At 36.2% G+C, this 18,027-nt stretch overlaps 1 protein-coding gene across 3 annotated transcripts in view; it reads right to left on the bottom strand.

The window, feature by feature from the left end:
* LOC126094500 (multidrug resistance protein homolog 49-like) overlaps positions 1-18,027 on the bottom strand; it is a 365,113-nt gene that overhangs the window by 65,549 nt on the left and 281,537 nt on the right. For all 3 annotated transcript variants that reach the window (XM_049908909.1, XM_049908910.1, XM_049908912.1), the window contains exon 18: positions 2,071-2,274. In XM_049908909.1, coding sequence (XP_049764866.1) covers positions 2,071-2,274 — 204 coding nt within the window. The remainder of the gene's footprint in view (positions 1-2,070; positions 2,275-18,027) is intronic.

Raw genomic sequence — 18,027 nt, 5'->3', positions numbered from 1 at the left:
AGAGAGAGAGAGAATGGCGTGGTGTGGTTTTGGTAAACTAAATATGCTCCGTGTGTATTACCAGTTATGTATCACAGCAATGACTTTTCATGTGTAATCCATACATAAACATAGGTTTCCCTGTCAAGCAATGGAGATATGTATGTTGAGAGGTATGGCAGACGGGAAACTAACGAATGGAACAGAGATTAGTTGAGTGGTACGCATGCTTATGACTGTAATGTAAATACAATGAAGGTGACCAAGATAATGGATGTTGAATAAACTTCTCTCTTTTGAAAGGAGTATTTGCTCCAGATGTTGCTGTATCTTGCTGAATTTTAGGAACAGGGGGAGACTGAGGCAACATTCTATTATAAAATGCTGGACATACCGTAATATGTTGAAAGGTAGGAATATGAATGCACTAAAGAACATGGTCAAACATGATTGTTTTGGGGTACAGATGCTATGGAGTGGGGAGGCAAATGTTGCATGGGTATACTGACCTCCAAATCTTTAAACACAGTACACTCAAAGGTCAATGTTATTGTGACATTGTACTCCTTCACCATGTGCATTTATCAGAGGTTCATTTGGCCTTGAATTTATTTTTATGGATGTCACTGTATGACTGCACTGAGCAGCACTAGTGGAGGTCTTGGAATGAGAGGATTTTGGTGAATGGAGTGACCTGCCCATTTCCCCCAACCTCCCCCCCCCTCTCCCCCCATTTTAAATCCCATCAAGCACATGTGGGATGCACTGGGGAGATGTATTGCAGCATGTCCAGATGCACCAATGATCATCCAGCAGTGGTCAATACTGCTGGCCTTTTGGTCAGCATGGGAGCTCATTACTGAGCATGCACTGTTGTTGGTGGTAATCACACCCCTATTAAGAGCTATATCTTGCCATTCGTCATGTACAGGTGACCATTATGAATCTAGTGACTTTAACATAATTATTGTCTGTGAATAAAACTGCCATTTCTGTTTGTCTCAGTGCATATGTTTTTAGTTGCCTTCTGTACTACTCTTTTTATGTCTGGTCCAAGTGTCACCAAGCTATGTTACTTGGCAGTGACACATGATGAAAAAGTTACTTTCATTCTTGTTTTGCACACCAGTGTGCACACCATGAATAATAGGGGTCTCAACACACTTCCCTGCAGCATGCCCCAGGTTACTTATACAACTGTTGAGGATTCTCCATCCACAAAATATGTTTGCACCTTTCTACCAAGAAATTCTCAGTCCAGTCACAAATTCTGTTGAATCATACTTGATCATGCTTTCCTTAATAACTGCTGTTGTGGTACTGAGCCAAATCCTTTCATACGTCATCTGTTTCTTAGTACATTAAGACTAATATCTATGGAATACATCTTTCCAATGATGTCAGAATCAAATGAATGAATGAACTGAGTGAAAGTGCTTTCTTGCAACTCTATAGCTGCAGATACTACATACTGTAAAAACCACAATCTAAATTGTGATTATCAAAACTCTATGAACGATCTTTGTACAGTTGACATCTCTTAATGCAACTAATTTTTCAGGACTGATATGTTATTGATCTGTGTCATTTGTGACCTTCTTGAATACATATACTATCCTTTTTTAATCGTATTTTATTACACAGAAATTTATGAGATATATTGAATTAGTTGTGTAAATATTTTACAACAGCATTTTATACACAAGTACAAAATGAAGGCATAATTTAGAAATAAAAAATGCCATTTTAAATATTTACTAAGTCTGATAATTATTATATGCTATGATATGAATAACGATGAGCTTACAAATGAAATACATAAGATAATCATGAAAAATATGTTGTGAAAATATAAGCAATAACACTACAGAAGCAGCTTTACACATAAAAGAAACTGACTACAAAGAAGCAGAGAGAATTGAATGAGCAGGCAACAGTATAAGCAGTGAACAATGAATAAACAACTGGAAATGAATTCTTCTCTACGTCAGTGATAAAAATAATGAGTCTACATAAAAAGAAATTACATCTACTAGACCTAGACAGGCCACATTTCAGATGTGTGATCATCAATTTCACAAAGCTGCTTACCTTTGTTGCTTGTTCCAACTTTTTCTTCTCATCCAGTCCACCTCCCTGCATGATTTTTGCTTCAAGAAATGTTGCTCCAAAAACAATTGGCACTGATACCATTGCAACAAGTGCAAGTTTCCATGTGTACACAAGTGCAATGACTGCTCCAACAAATAAAGTTGAGAATGCTTGAACCATGGTACCAATTCTTAGCCCCGTTGCCTACACAATCATCAGCCATATTAGAAGATAAAAAATAAACTAAAGCATGAACAAACAATAACATAAAACAGAAGTGGCCATTCAAGTGTTCCCAGAAATGGAGTGATAGGAATGACACTGGTAAAGGATAATGGTAATTTTTATTTTGGCATGTACAGCAACTGGATTATTATTGATGAGATGCTGACAGGACTACTTCACAAATTCATTATTATGGCTACTTATGTATACTCTGTTCATATCTCACTGAACTAAGCATTTGTGATTTTGCTCTCATCACTTATTTATTAGTTTTATGTTAATGTTTGCTCCTCCTACCCAGCTATTTTTCTCATAGTAAAGAATAATGGCTTTATATTTGGTTAGTAAGAAATCGCTTACTTTTATTTATATACACTGAAGTGCCCAAGAAATTCATATAGGCATGTGTATTCAAATACAGAGATATGTAAACAGGGAGAATATGGCACTGCGGTCGGCAACACCTATATAGAACAAGTGTCTGGTGCAGTTGTTAGATTGGTTATTGCTGCTGCAATGGTAGGTTATCAAGATTTAAATGAATTTGAATGTGATGTTGTAGTCAGAGCATGAGCGATGGGACACAGCATCTCTGAGGTAGCAATGAAATGGGCCTTTTCGATCCTTCTGCAAACTGGTGCAGATTTCAATGCTGGGCCATCAACAAGTGTCAGTGTATGAAACATTCTATGAAACTTCATCAGTATGGGCTTTCAGAGCCCAAGGCCCACTCATGTACCCTTTATAATTGCATGACACAAAGCTTTACACCTTGCCTGGGCCTGTCAACACCGACATTGGACTGTTATGACTGGAAACATGTGGCCTGGTAGGATGGGTCTTGCTTCAAATTGTATCACGCAAATGGACATGTATGGGTATGGAGATAACCTCTGTAAGGGTGAGGGGCATGTGCAGTTTGAGTGATATTGGACCCCTGATACCACTAGATACGACTCTGACAGGTGACATGTACGTACACGTCCTGTCTGATCAGCTGTGTCCATTCATGTCCATTGTGCATTCTGACAGACTTGGGCAAATCCAGCAGAACAATGCGACACTCCACACATCCAGAATTGCTACATAGTGGCTCCAAGAACACTCTTCTGAGTTTAAACACTTCCGCTGGCCACCAAACTCCCCAGGCATGAAGATTATTGAGCATATCTTGGATGCCTTGCAACATGCTGTTCAGAAGAGATCTCTACACCCTCATTATCTTCTGGATTTATGGACAGCCCTGCAGGATTCATGGTGTCAGTTCCTCCCAGCACTACTTCAGACATTAGTCAAGTCCATGCCATGTTGTGCTGCAGCACTTCTTTGTGCTCGCGGGGGACCTACACAATATTAGGTAGATAAGCCAGTTTCTTTGGCTCTTCAGTGTATTTAAACCCAATAAAAATAAGTGTTACATTCAAAAATTTATAAGTTAAAGAAGTACATCATTTTAATTGATCTTTGGTATTGTGTAGGTAAAAATGCATTTATTTAATGCTACACAATGATTTTAACCAGCAATTTTGTCAAATTTGATAGGATCATTCATGCCTAAATGAATATAGCATAACACCAATTTGAAACAGTTTTTTAAAAGAATTTTGTGCTTTTCTGAGAATTGGATGCTTTGCTAACTTCCTAAATAATCTCTGATATCTTTTCCTTGATTTTTGCCTCCTTTCAGCCTCATACAAAGTGAATTACTTTTAGCTAAGAATCTCAGTGACCTGTGACCTCTTCTCCCTTTCCAGTTGCCTGAACTATTTTCTCTATTCTACGCTGAAGGACTCCATGGTTCTGTGTGACCTTGTCTAGCAGTTGATCTCCTGAATAGAAGTACTGTCCTGTGTACCAATGAATTTAATCATTATATACACATTAAAGGAAGCAAGTATTATGTAGTGATAAGGCATAAAACTGATATTCCAGCTGCACAATATTAATACAGAAATACCCAGCAGGTTTTGGTGGGATCTTCAAGTAAGCATTTGTGACAATTACTGACTTATTGATTTTCATTTGGTCCCATTTTGGTTACATCATGTACTGGATGTGGTACCTACAATATAGGACAGATAAACTTAACACAATATCCTAAAATATTTAGCCTGTTTACCAGTATCACAATATAAAACAGCATAGTACAAGTCATTGAAATATAACATAATATGATATTTCCAAATGATTACAGTAAACTCATGGAAGTAATAGTAACATTCCTCATTCTTTGCGCATGTATTCCTCTACACTAAAAAATTCTTTTTCCTTTAAGTAATCCTTCAGAATTTTTTGAGATGTCCTTTCACTTATACTGTCCTGTACACTCTGAGTAAGATGCTTTATTAGTTCCAAACATGAGTATTGAGGGCCTTTTCCAGTGCCTCTGTAGAATCTTATGAAGATACTTTACTAGTTGCACATCAGAATGTTGAGGGTGTTTTTCAGCACCTCTCAGTCTGTGTGGTGTACTTCTCAGTTAGCCTTTATTTCTTGTAGCATATGAATGAACATTTGTATCTGCATCATTGCCTTTGATTAATGAAATTATTGTTTTTTTATATGTACATGGATAGAAAAGTGCATATTTTTAGATTGCGAAAAGCAGTTCTGCAGAAGCTCATATGATTTTTGTTAAAATCGTCCTAAAGACCTTTTACACAATACAAAAATTATTTTTGTATTGTTGCTGCTGGAGTTTCCCCAAATAGTAATTCCATACTGTAAGCATGATTCAGTTAGAACATGATACATTATGGGTAGAAGTTTTTCTGTTAGCTTGTTGTGCAAGCTGTTTCATAATAAGTATTATGGTGCTTAATTTACAACAGACACTATCTGTATGTTGTACCCATTGGAACTTATTGTCAACTGTAATTCCCAAACATTTTATAGAGTAACTTCTTTTAGTGTTTTTGCATCTCTGCATATTGCTATGTGATCTTCCTTTTCTCTGTTCATGAACATCATGAACACTATTTTTTTAGATTTATAATAAAGTCATTCTGTACATTCGGTACAATTAAACCTGGCACTCGTCTTGACCAAGTGCTTTCAACTGTAAACAATATTTCTCGAAAGACAATGAAGGAAGACTTCACTGTAATATGTGGTGGTGCAAATGATGTCAAACACAACGATGGTTTGGATGCTGTTAATGCCCTAAAATCTGCTCTAAACCATCTAAATGACTCAAACATCATTGTTCTTGATATTCCACACAGGTATGACTTGCCTCAGTTCTCATGTGTAAACAGGGCAGCAGCATATACAAACAGTCAATATGCAGAAATCTGCAACCGTTATGCAAATGTACAAATGGTTAACGTGCAACATTTTAGTAGAGATCTTTACACCTTCACCTCAATCAGCACGGAAAAAGTCACTTAGCGTCCATTATTTGTGAAATCGTCATAAACACTAGGAACAATGTATACTCAAAACACACACATTCGAAGAATGAGTGCTCCACAACACAAGAAAACTGCAAGAATGGGTACAGAGAGATGTCATTGGACAAATGGCTGCTGAAAACACCAGGTAAAGCTGATTCTTCCTATGCTCCCAGTACATGGAAACAGAACAACTTGAATAAATGGATAGTGAAAAATACCAAACCCACTCTGTCAACTGATATTTCTTTTTTAGGGATAAATGTATAAGTGGTTCTGGAAATCAAAATCTGACTATTTACCATCAAAACATATGTAGCCTGAGCAACAAGATTAATGAACTCTTAATTAATATCCAGGATCCACAAGGTATAGATTGTGCCCATGTTCTGTGCTTTAGTGAGCACCATGTTATGTCAGATATTGAAAAACTTGCTATAGATAATTACTGCTTAACAACATTTTACAGTAGGAAATTTATAGAAAAAGGTGGAGTAGCGATCTATGTCTGAAACAGCATTACATGTAGTGTAATTAATGTGCTGAATTTTTGTATAGATCAACAGTTTGAAGCGTGTGCCATAGAGCTGGCTTTAAATAACTCTTATATAGCAGTAGTTGCTTTATACAGGGCACCTTCAGGCAACTTTAGCATTTTTTTAGTTAGATGCACTCTTAATACACATATTTAAACTCAGTAGAGATGTCATAGCTGTTGGAGACTTCAATGCAAATTTCCTAATGAACTCCAGAGACAGAGTAGATCTTGAGAACTTGATGTCCTCATATAATCTTGCTTCTGTTGTAAATTTTCCCACCAGAATAACTTCATGAACAAAATCATTAATTGATAATGTATTTATTGACATAACCAAGATTGATGATATAGCTGTCAGGCAAGTTCTGAATGGTCTCTCTGACCATGATGGACAAAGACTCACCATTAACAATTCAAGTATTTGTGAGATTAATAGTGGTCGCAACTGGAAAATTACTAGGAAATCTACTGATGAAACTATTGACATCTTTAAATCACGCCTCCAAAATGTAGACTGCAGTCCAGTATATAATGTAGAAAATGCCAATTCCAAATACAACCTTTTCAGTAATGAAGTGACTTTAATATTTGATAGTACCTTCCCAAAAAGAATATATAAAACCCATACTAAAAAATCCACCAACAAGCCTTGGATTACCATTGGAATCAGGATTTCTTGCAAAAGAAAGAGAGAATTGCATATTGCCTCAAAAAAAATCAGATGACCCTAACCTTTTAAATAACTATAAAAAATACTGTAAAATATTGAACAAAGTCATTCTGAAATCAAAAAGTATGTATCTGTGCTCAAAAATTAATAACTCCACTAATAAAACCAAAACTATATGGGAAGTGGTATGAAATGAGACTGGTGCGAATTACCCCAACAAGACCCAAAATATTGCTCTTAACAATGAAGGTAAGTTAGTTCAAAATCAAGATATTGTAGCTAAAATCTTAAATGAGCACTTTTTAACTGTTGCTGAGAAAACAGCATGCAAAGGCTCTTCAGAAAAGGGAATTAAAACTCTGAAAGAACTTTTCCCTAACTCTATAGACATGATAGGTATGGCCCCCATAACCATGCAAGAAGTAAAAAAATCATAGTGTCTCTAAAAAGTTAAAATTCGTCAGGTGTAGACAATATTTCCAGCAAACTGCTAAAAGCCAGCTGTAATCAACTCTCTAAACTTCTAGCTCATATATTCAATTCCTCTCTAAATCAATGTATCTTCTCTGACAGAATAAAGTATGTTACTGTGAAGCCCCTCTACAAAACAGGTGATCCCACAGATGTTTCCAACTATCATCCTATCTCTCTTGTAACAGCATTTTCTAAAGTCTTTGAAAAATTAATATACATCAGGATTGTCAATCACCTTGAAACATTTGCACTAATTAGTAAACAACAATTTGGTTTCAGATCAGGCATATCTACATCCAAACCAATTTACGCACTTACAAATAATGTTATAGAATGCCTTGAAAAGAAATAATTACCAATTGGCACATCTGTGACCTGACTAAGGCTTTTGACTGCGTCAATCACACAATACTTTTAGGAAAAGCAGCCCAATATGGAATTCGTGGACAAATGGGTAACTGGCTCAGATCATATCTAGAAGATAGACAACAAAAAATAGTATTAGGTGTTAACAATCTACAAGTAGGAGAGGTAGAGTCTGACTGGGGGACAGTACATCATGGAGTTCTACAAGGGTCAGTTCTTGGTACCCTCCTATTTATTATATATATTAACGACCTACCCCTGTCCTCAAATAGTGCTAGCAATATCACAATGTTTTGCCGATGACACAAGTATAGTGACAGCCAGCAAAACCTCCACTGACGTAGAGTTAAATGCCAACCAAGCACTTGCAAATGCTCTGAACTGGTTCACGGCAAATTCTTTAGCAATACACCTCAGTAAAACAAATTACATACAGTTCCAGTCCAGTTACATAAGCTCAGAAGAGATTAACATTGCACATGGGAGCCAACAGTTGCAGAGCGTTCAGTGCACAAAGTTCCTAGGTGTTCACATAGATAACCGGCTCAACTGGGAATTCCACATACAGCAAACACTAAAAAAGCTTAGCTCAGCAACATTTGCCATCCGAATAATCTCCAAGATTGGAGACATTAACGTATCAAAGTCTGAGTATTTTGGCTGCTTTCATTCAGTGATGTGCTATGGAATAATCTTTTGGGGCAACTCACCACTTTCAAAAAAAATTTTTGTAAGCCAGAAAAAAGTAGTCCGAATTATATGTAGTGTCCCCCCAAGAACCTCATGTCAAAATCTCTTTAAACAGTTAGGTATATTAACCACTACCTCACAATATCTCCTCTCACTCATGGCTTTCACTCTTCTCAATTCCTCTGAATATGAAACAAATGAGGCATACCATCATTATAACACCAGGCAGAAAGGTGATATGCACTGTGAACGGAAAAATCTCTCTCTGGTGCAAAAAGGGGTAAAGTACACAAGTACAAAAATCTTTAATGCACTCCCGAGTAATATAAAGTGTCTTAAAGAAAATAAAATGCTATTAAAAAAAAAAAAAGCTACAGGAATTTCTATTGGAAAAATGTTTCTACTCTTTAGATGAATTCTTCAACAGAGATAAGTAATTTGAGTAGTTTCCTTTGTCATTGTTATCTGTATTGTTTTTTATCACTATTGTATTCTTGTAATATATTGTTTATTATCTTGATTATATTATTGTATTGTACCAATTTTGAATCATTCATCTACCATGTGTAATATACCAGTATGTATTGTACTGTATGATATCTATATTGTATCTGCTTTGACTCGTTCCACATCCATGCGTAATCACGCCATACTGGATCTATGGAATATGTATCTCAAATAAATAAATAAATAAATAAACAAGTCACTGTAATGTGTTATTTGTCAACAGGAATGCTCTTCTTTCCAGTGTTTCCAGATTACTTTCGATAATGTCATCTTATCAGCATACAGTATTTTTTCATCCTTCTCAATGACCTTATTATTGTTTATAAATAAGTTGAACAGAAGTGGGCCAAGTACAGATCCTTGAGAGACACTATACTTATAATCCCCAATTTCAGATCTGTACCCAGATTCTGTTTCACTTACTATTTTCTGTAACTGACACATAATTTTATCCATTGCACTGCATGTCTATGTATGCCATAGCTTTCAAGTTCTTCAATTAGTGCTGATGGGTGATTGTGTCAAAAGTTTTAGACAAGTACAGAAATGTAACAGATACATAATTTCTTTTATCTAATGCATCTATAACAGATTCTGTTAGGCTTGAGATAGGGGGTTTCCTTAGACTTCTGTTTTTGGAAATCATGTTGTGCCGAAATCAGAATACTATGTTTCCTAGGAAACGTCTAGCCAGAAAAGGTTAATATTTTTATCCAATCATTAGCAAAAGAAACCTGGGAAGTTGTGTACTCAAAAATCATCAACTGATGAATCATTCAATGCATTTATAATACTTTCATGTCCATATTTGAGATGTGTTTTCCAAAAAAACTGACAAGAATTAATGTCATGACAAGAAACAGCAGCCAGTGGATAACACCTGCTGTCAGAGTATCCAGTCAAAAGCTAAAACTTCTCAATCAACTGAGGAAAGACAACCAAGATGAACACTTTGCAGAATATGCTAAGACATATAAAAAAGTTTATAAGAAAGTAATTAAAACATCCAAGACAATGCACAATGACAAAGTAATCATAGGGACAGCAAACAAGTCAAAAGCAATATGGAATATAGTAAAAAAGGAAACAAACAAAAGTGTTAAAAAGCAAGGTGACATTTGTATTAAAAGACAATCGTGGTGTGTTACTCAGAAATGGTACTCTAGCGAATTACATAAGTGACTATTTCATAAACACTCCAGTCAATTTTGCTAGTAATAGTAGTACCATAGTTCAAAGAGAACAAAGTGGTAGTTCAATATTGCTATGTCCCACAAGTAAATTAGAAATTCTTAAGATAATAAAAACAATGAAGAATAAAATGTCCTCTGGAACTGGTGAGGTACCAGGTTCAGTCATAATTAAATGCACTAAATTTCATAGCAGAACCACTCTCACATATCATAAACATATCATTAACAGAAGAGGCATTCCCACAAAGATTAAAAATTTCAAAAATAAAACCATTGCATAAAAAGGGTAATATATATGAAGTGGGAAACTATAGACCAATAGCTTTGTTATCTGTATTTTCAAAAATAATAGAGACTCTCATGAAAAATATAATTACAAATTACCTTGAAATATTTAATCTCTTTTCTGTAAACCAACATGGTTTTTGCAAAGGCATGAGTACAGAAACAGCAATTACTCAATTCATCGAAAACATTGTAACAGAACTTGACAGTAATAACAGTACAGTTGGAATAAACTTGGACTTATCGAAGGCATTCAATACTGTTGATCATGATATCTTGCTAAACAAACTAGAAGCTATAGGTATATGAGGAGTTGCATTAAAATGCTTTCAGTCATATCTCCACATTAGAAAACAGGTAGCAGAAATTACTTCAGCAAACAATAAAAACCAAAGTATTGTGTACAGATCGGACATGCAGACAGTACCAATCAGAGTACCTCAGGACAGTGGTCTAGGATCTCGCTTCTTTCTTATATATATTAATGATATCAAGATCCCAATCAGTGGCATGCACATAACTTCATTTGCTGATGACACAAATATTGTTGTAACAGACATAAATAGGGTATTGCCAACATCTGCAACCAGAGTGTTGGAATACATACAAAACTGGTTTGAACAGAACAGGCTAACCTTAAATATTTCAAAAAATAATTCTATACATTAAAGGAAAACAAAGTCTTATCATGATGTGAACCTCAAAATTCAAAATAAACAAATTGAAAGGGTAGCTGCCACAAAATTCTTAAGTGTGCAAATTGATGAAAATCTAGACTGGAAAGCCCACATTCTCTACCTCATTAACAAGTTAAGCTCTACTTGCTTTGCATTGTGTATAATTAGTACTATGTGTACTAGACAATGTAGCGGAACTGTCTACTTTGCTTACATCCACTCTGCTATCACCTATGGCATAACCCTCTGGGATCATAATAAGGCAAACATGAAAACCATCTTCACCTTACAAAAATGAGCTGTTAGAATAATTTCAAACAGTAAAAGGCTAACACCTTCCAAATAGTTATTTCAAAATCTAAATATTTTACCCTTACCATGCCTTTATATAAAAAAGTGCTGTTAATATAAAGATGCACATTGATAATTATAAAACCAACTCAGATCTTCACTCGTAGAAGACAAGAATGTGCAATGCCATCCACATAACAAGAGTAAACAAGTCTTTAACACATAAACAAACCATCAATCAGGGTACTATATTGTACAACAAACTTCCAACTCAGCTAAAAGAAATAAAAACATTGTCTACATTCAAGGACGCAATATTTAAATTCTTAATGACCAACTGCTGTTATAGTATAAATGAATATCTGCAGTAACCTTGTAGCAAGTAACTATATTCATTTACTATATGTTAATAGTATGATAAATCAAATGCTTGCCACAGCCTCAATGTTAATTTTTCTGAATGAAAGTGTAAAATCAATTATTTACTTGTAATCCTCCTCCAAATTTTGTGTAAAAGGCCCCGAACAAAACTGTTAAATCAGTTATTTACTTGTAATGTATTTCTTCTAAAAGATCCTTCTCATGCTTTTATATTATTACAGTAATCAAAGCCGTATTCCCCAAAAATATTGTGATGGGTACAGTGAACCATTGTATTATGTAGGAAGCTGTACATCCTTATCTTATTTTGTTATACTATGTTCCTTATGAAATCCATACTTAAACTGTCACTGGATGAATAAACTACTACTACTACCACTACTACTACTAATCTACTAATGTGATCATCCCATTATGAATGAGCATTTATAGTATTCTTGAGAAACCAGAGAATAAAAATACTGGTCTGTAGTTATTTTGGTCATCTTTGTCACATTTCTTATAGACTGGTAGTACTTTGCATATTTTTAATTTTTCTGGAAATACTCCTCCTTCGAATGAGCAGTTTGTTATATCCAAAAAAGGTTTAGTTATTTTTTTATTCCCACACTTCATTAGATAATTTAATATTTCATCACCTTCTACAGACTTCTTGGATTTTAATTTCTGGATCATTTTATTAGGTATGTTTTTATTACTGGTTCCAGGAACATTGAGCATGATAGTCGCCCTAGGTGTTCTAGGATCCTTTGACCTCTGATGATTTTTTCCACCTTTAAACTTTGTACCACATCTATAAAATTCTCGATGAGTATATAGCAATGTTTCTTCCCCTGTAACTGTATTGTTTTCATTTCTCATTGACTTAATAAAATTTCTGTTGTTTTTGCTCTTTTGACTACATTTTTCAGTGTTATTAATGTCCCATGCTGTTTTACTTTTATGATTTGAATTTGCTATGGCTCTGTTTGTTGTATTGGCTTTTGCTTCTCTACATTGAGCGTTTTAAGTATAATTACAATGAAAGCTTTGTGAAAGAGTGTCTATAAAAATCAGAACACGCACTATTATGATTACAGACACATGAGCACTTAACAACCATGCAGTAACAGTAACAACAAGGAGTAAAGAGTAAGCTGTCAGTATCAGTTTGCATATCCTAACACGTTCCCTTAAACTGACATTGATACAAAATATGAATTTCAAATGTGCAGCCAGTCACTCACTTATTACACAAGACCACAGTTCCTACCACATGTTTCATACCTTGCATTACATAGGGGTTTTGTAACAGCTAACATTTCTTCAGTAGGCAGATGTTCAATATTAACAACTCTTGACTCAACATGCCTTCTTATACAGCGATATTTTATATGTATGTGCTTGGATCGAGAATTTGTCACTAGATTCCTCGCTATCTGAATGGATCCTTTATTATCACTTTATACTTTAAGTGACTTTGTGACACTATTTCAATATAACTTGAACATAAGTTGTGTTAACCACAATAAATCTTGAACAGTTGATGTCAAAGCCATATATTTAGCTTCACAAGTAGAAATTGTAGTAGTTTTTGTTTTCTAGTACACCATAAAATTAATCAGTTTCGCATTTTCATGCATGAACCAGTTACATAATGTCTTCCATTGTTTTTACTCCCAATCTGAAGGTCATCTCTAGAAAATTCCAACTTATAACCAATGGTTCACTTTAAATATCTAAACAATTTTTTTTTACTGATAACAAATGGACATTTATAAAACAGTGATTATATCTGTTAAGGAAATAAACAGCAAAGCAAATTTTATGTCTGGAGGTTTGTGACTGATATAGCAGACTTCCAATTGTGTCCTGATGAAATACACTGATGTCAGTTGATTCAACTACCTCAAATTCCAAAGCAAGCTTGAGTGATGTTGACATTGGCTTGGCTTCATTCATTCAAAATTTCTCCAGAACTTTTCTTGGCAGATCCAAATCATCCCATTTTCATGATTTCATGTAATTTTCATATCTAGGCAATGGATCACTGGTCCTAAGTCTTTTATCTCAAAAAATCTCTTCAAAGATCTTGATGTATTTCAAAACACTTGTATCATTTGAAAATAATAGCATATCATCAAGATATAACACAATGATGAATAGTTTGCTGCCATTTATATGAAAATAGGTATGTGGATTAGTGCTTGATCTGCTCAGTTTCAGTTTCCTCATCACCTCATCAATTTTTTGATTCCAGTTCCTACCAGCCTTTTTAAATACATGAACAGCTTTCTTCAGCCTCCATACTTTTCTAACAGCTGTAAAATTTTCTGGTGGAATGGCATTAATTCCTCCATTTAGTTCTCCATAAAGATAAGCTGAGGTAATATCAACATGTTCAGTCTCCAGGTTTTCTTGAGATGTCACAGACAAGAAATATAGATGCATGCTTGACCAATGGAACAAAAGTTTCTTGATAATTAACACCTTGTGCTTGAGAACCACCTTTTACTGCTTCGTGTGCCTTAAATGTTTCTGGTGCACTGCTAATCCCTGGCTGCATCTTCAATACACACTTAGTCTTGGGAGATATGTGTCCCCTGGTCAGTTCTACCTCTTCAAATGTGTCATTATGAGCTAGAGATAAGCTTTCTTTTGTCATTTATTTTTTCTGTTCTTTTTCATTTATTCCTTCTTCAAGGCCTCTTTCAAATCATTGTCTTCATTTGGAATTCATTCTTGCAAGTACTAAGTAGAATGGTCAGGCCACTCCTTGTGTTTTGGCTTTCTGCTTGCCCTTCAAGGTGTGAACCCTTGTAGAACTATAGGATCCAAGTTTTGATTCTCATGTTCCTCATCTTGAGCTTTAGTTTCCACTGGGTCACTGTCAGAATCATAATGGTTCATTACCACTATTGGCTGATTTAATTCTTTTTTCAGTACATTTCAGAATATTTATGTCATGAAAAACTGCTTATTGTTCTAATCATAAGTGATAGATGATCATAGGTTCTTCTATCTTTGAACTCAGAAAATTCTCATCCTTCATGAAATTTACATGCCCACTGACAATTAGCTGGAAAGTCTCCTTACCAATGATTTGACAGCCTTCTGTTGCTTGGCAGTATCTGAAAAATGTCAGCTTCTGTGACTTCTCATCCATTCTTGCAGTTTGATTCAGAATGTGAACTTTTGCACTGCAGCCAAAACTTCTCGAGTGTGGTAAAGAAGGCTTTCTCCATTACCAAAATTCATATGGTATTTTATCTCCAAGTGTGGTGCACAAAGAGTGATTTGATAGGTATGCAGCTGTAGACACAGCTTCAATCCAGTGCTCCTTGTGTAAACTGACATCAAACATCATGGTAAGAACTTTGCCAAGATACATTAGATTAGCTCTCTATGTTTAGCTCTCTCAGAAACACTGTTTGGCAATGGATTGTATCATAAGGTCGGCAGATGTGATACCTTCAGAATTTAGAAATCTTTTGAGTATATCATGGGCATATTCCTTTCCACTGTCAGACCACAACTTCCTGATACTTTTGTCTGTCTGTTTTTCCATCATGATACTGAAGTTTTTAAAAATCTGAGTGACCTCAGACTTTTTCTTTAAAAAGTAAATGACCCTTAATCTTGATAAATCATCAGTTAATGTGAAAAAATAACAATTTCCTCCAACAGATGCTGTCTCCATTGGTCCACACAATCAGAATATAGTAAGTCCAAGATGCTTTTAGAATACCTTTTATAGTTTTGAGCAGAAGATGTGACTGTTTTCCCATGATGCACAATTCACATTGATCTTTGAGTGCACTATCCTCATTTAATATTATTGAAACCTTTGCCAATTTCAGCATGCTTCTGTGATTCATATGTCCAAGCCTGTGATGCCATAGGACTCCATTACCTTTTGTGTAGTAGCACTGTTTCAGTTCACTTGAATTCAAACAACAAATGCCATTCTTAGTTGATGCTTTGGCAACTAGTTCTCCTCCTGCATCGTAGATGAATCTACCTTTTTGTTAAACATCACTTTATGCCCTTTACTTACAAGTTTACTAACTGAGAGGAAATCCATGGCTGAGTCTGGTATCTGAATGATATCAGATGCTTCTATTTCCATTGTTTTATCACTAGTACAGAAGGTAAGATCAACATTTCCAGGTGTCTTTGCTGCTAAACCATCACCTCGCGCACTGATCACAGAGCCATTACATGGCTTCATGTTATGAACCTTTCCTCCATCATTACTGATGTGCATGGAAGCACAAGAATATAAATACCACTTCTCCCTTTCAGACACTGTGTAGAATCTGTATAAGAAAGGCTTTCTTGAGTTCAGACTGTTTTCTGGTTAAATTATCTTTATCATTTTTTATGACCTTTCTCTTTTTTCACTCTTCCTAGAACAATATTTAGCAATATGATTGGGTTTGTTGTTGCTGTAGCTTTTATTTCTATGACTCTGCATATTTACACACACACATCAAAAAAAGTTTTGCATCACCTCGGTTCCGAGTGTTCCAGAACCTGTACAGAAAATTGGAATAGAGATCAACATAAACATCATTTCCACCCTTTTTATTGCTCACAAAAACCACACATTGCATGTTGCACAGAGGGATCTTCAGAGGTGGTGATCCAGATTGCTGTACACACTGGTACTTCTAATGCCCAGTAGCACATCCTCTTGCATCGATGCATGCCTGTATTCGTCATGGCATACTATCCACAAGTTCATCAAGGCACTGTTGATCCAGACTGTCCCACTCCTCAACACTGATTCGGCGTAGATCCCTCAGATTGGTTGGTTGGTCACGTCGTCCATAAACAGCCCTTTTCAACCTATCCCAGGCATGTTTGATAGGGTTCACATCTAGAGAACACGCTGACCACTTTAGTCGAGCGATGTTGTTACCCTGAAGGTGTTCATTCACTAGATGTGCACGATGGAGGTGCGAAATGTCATCCATGATGACGAATGCCTCATCAATATGCTGCCAATATCGTTGCACTATCAGTGGAGGGTGGCATTCACGTATCGTACAGCCGTTACGGCACCTTCCATTACCACCAGCGACGTACGTCGGCCACACACAATGCCACCTCAAAACAGCAGGGAACCTCCACCTTGCTGCACTCACTGGACAGTGTGTCTAAGGGCGTTCAGCCTGACCAGGTTGCCTCCAAACATGTCTCTGACAATTGTCTGGTTAAGGCATATGCGACACTCAATGGTGAAGAGAAAATGATGCCAATCCCAAGCGGTCCATTTGGCATGTTTTTGGGTCCACCTGTACCGTGCTGCATAATGTCATTGTTGCAAAGATGGACCTAGCCATTGATGTCGGGAGTGAAGTTGCACATAATGCAGCCTTTTGCACGCAGTTTGAGTTGTAACACGATGTCCTGTGGCTGCATGAAAAGCATTATTCAACATGGTGGCATTGCTTTCAGGGTTCCTCCGAGCCATAATCTGTAGGTAGTGGTCATCCACTGCAGTAGTTGCCCTTGGGCTGCCTGAGCAGGGCATGTCATCAACAGTTCCTCTCTGTCTGTATCTCCTCTATGTCCGGACAACATCACTTTGGTTCACTCCGAGACACTTGGACACTTCCCTTGTTGAGAGCCCTTCCTGGCACAAAGTAACAATGTGGATGTGATCATCTAGGCATGGTTGAACTACAGACAATGTGAGCCGTGTACCTCCTTCCTGGTGGAATGATTGGAACTAATTGGCTGTCGGACTCCCTCTGTCTAATAGGCGCTGCTCATGCATGGTTGTTTACATCTTCGAGTGTGTTCAGTGACATCTCTGAAGAATCAAAGGGGCTGTGTCTGTGATACAAAATCCACAGTCAATGTCTATCTTCAGGAATTCTGGGAACCGGGGTGACGCAAAACTTTTTTTGATGAAATTCTTCATTTCCATTTATGTCTTCAGGTTTAACGTCTTGTAGTACTTTTACTTCAATAGAATCTCTGGTGATATATGTGCCACTGTTTTCAAGTGCCGTAACCAAATGTTGATAATGATCAGGTAATCCAGCCAGGAGCAAAGTTCCTTTTCACTCTTCACTCACTGGGAACTTCATTTCATTTAACATAAATGTGGTAATTGTGATTTCATCACAATAATCATTTACCAACTTGCATGTATGTATCTTGGTTATAATTAATGTTCTAAGTAAGCCCAGTCTACATATGCATCCAGAGTCTTCAAATGCTTTTTCCAGGGCCGTCCAAGCTTCTGGTGCCATATTTGTGTCTCTTATATGAGAAT

This window comes from Schistocerca cancellata, chromosome 8, assembly GCF_023864275.1.
Source record: "Schistocerca cancellata isolate TAMUIC-IGC-003103 chromosome 8, iqSchCanc2.1, whole genome shotgun sequence".
Lineage (NCBI taxonomy): Eukaryota > Metazoa > Arthropoda > Insecta > Orthoptera > Acrididae > Schistocerca > Schistocerca cancellata.
The sequence above is the reverse complement of the archived record's forward strand: the minus strand, read 5'-3'. Positions and strand labels throughout refer to the sequence as shown.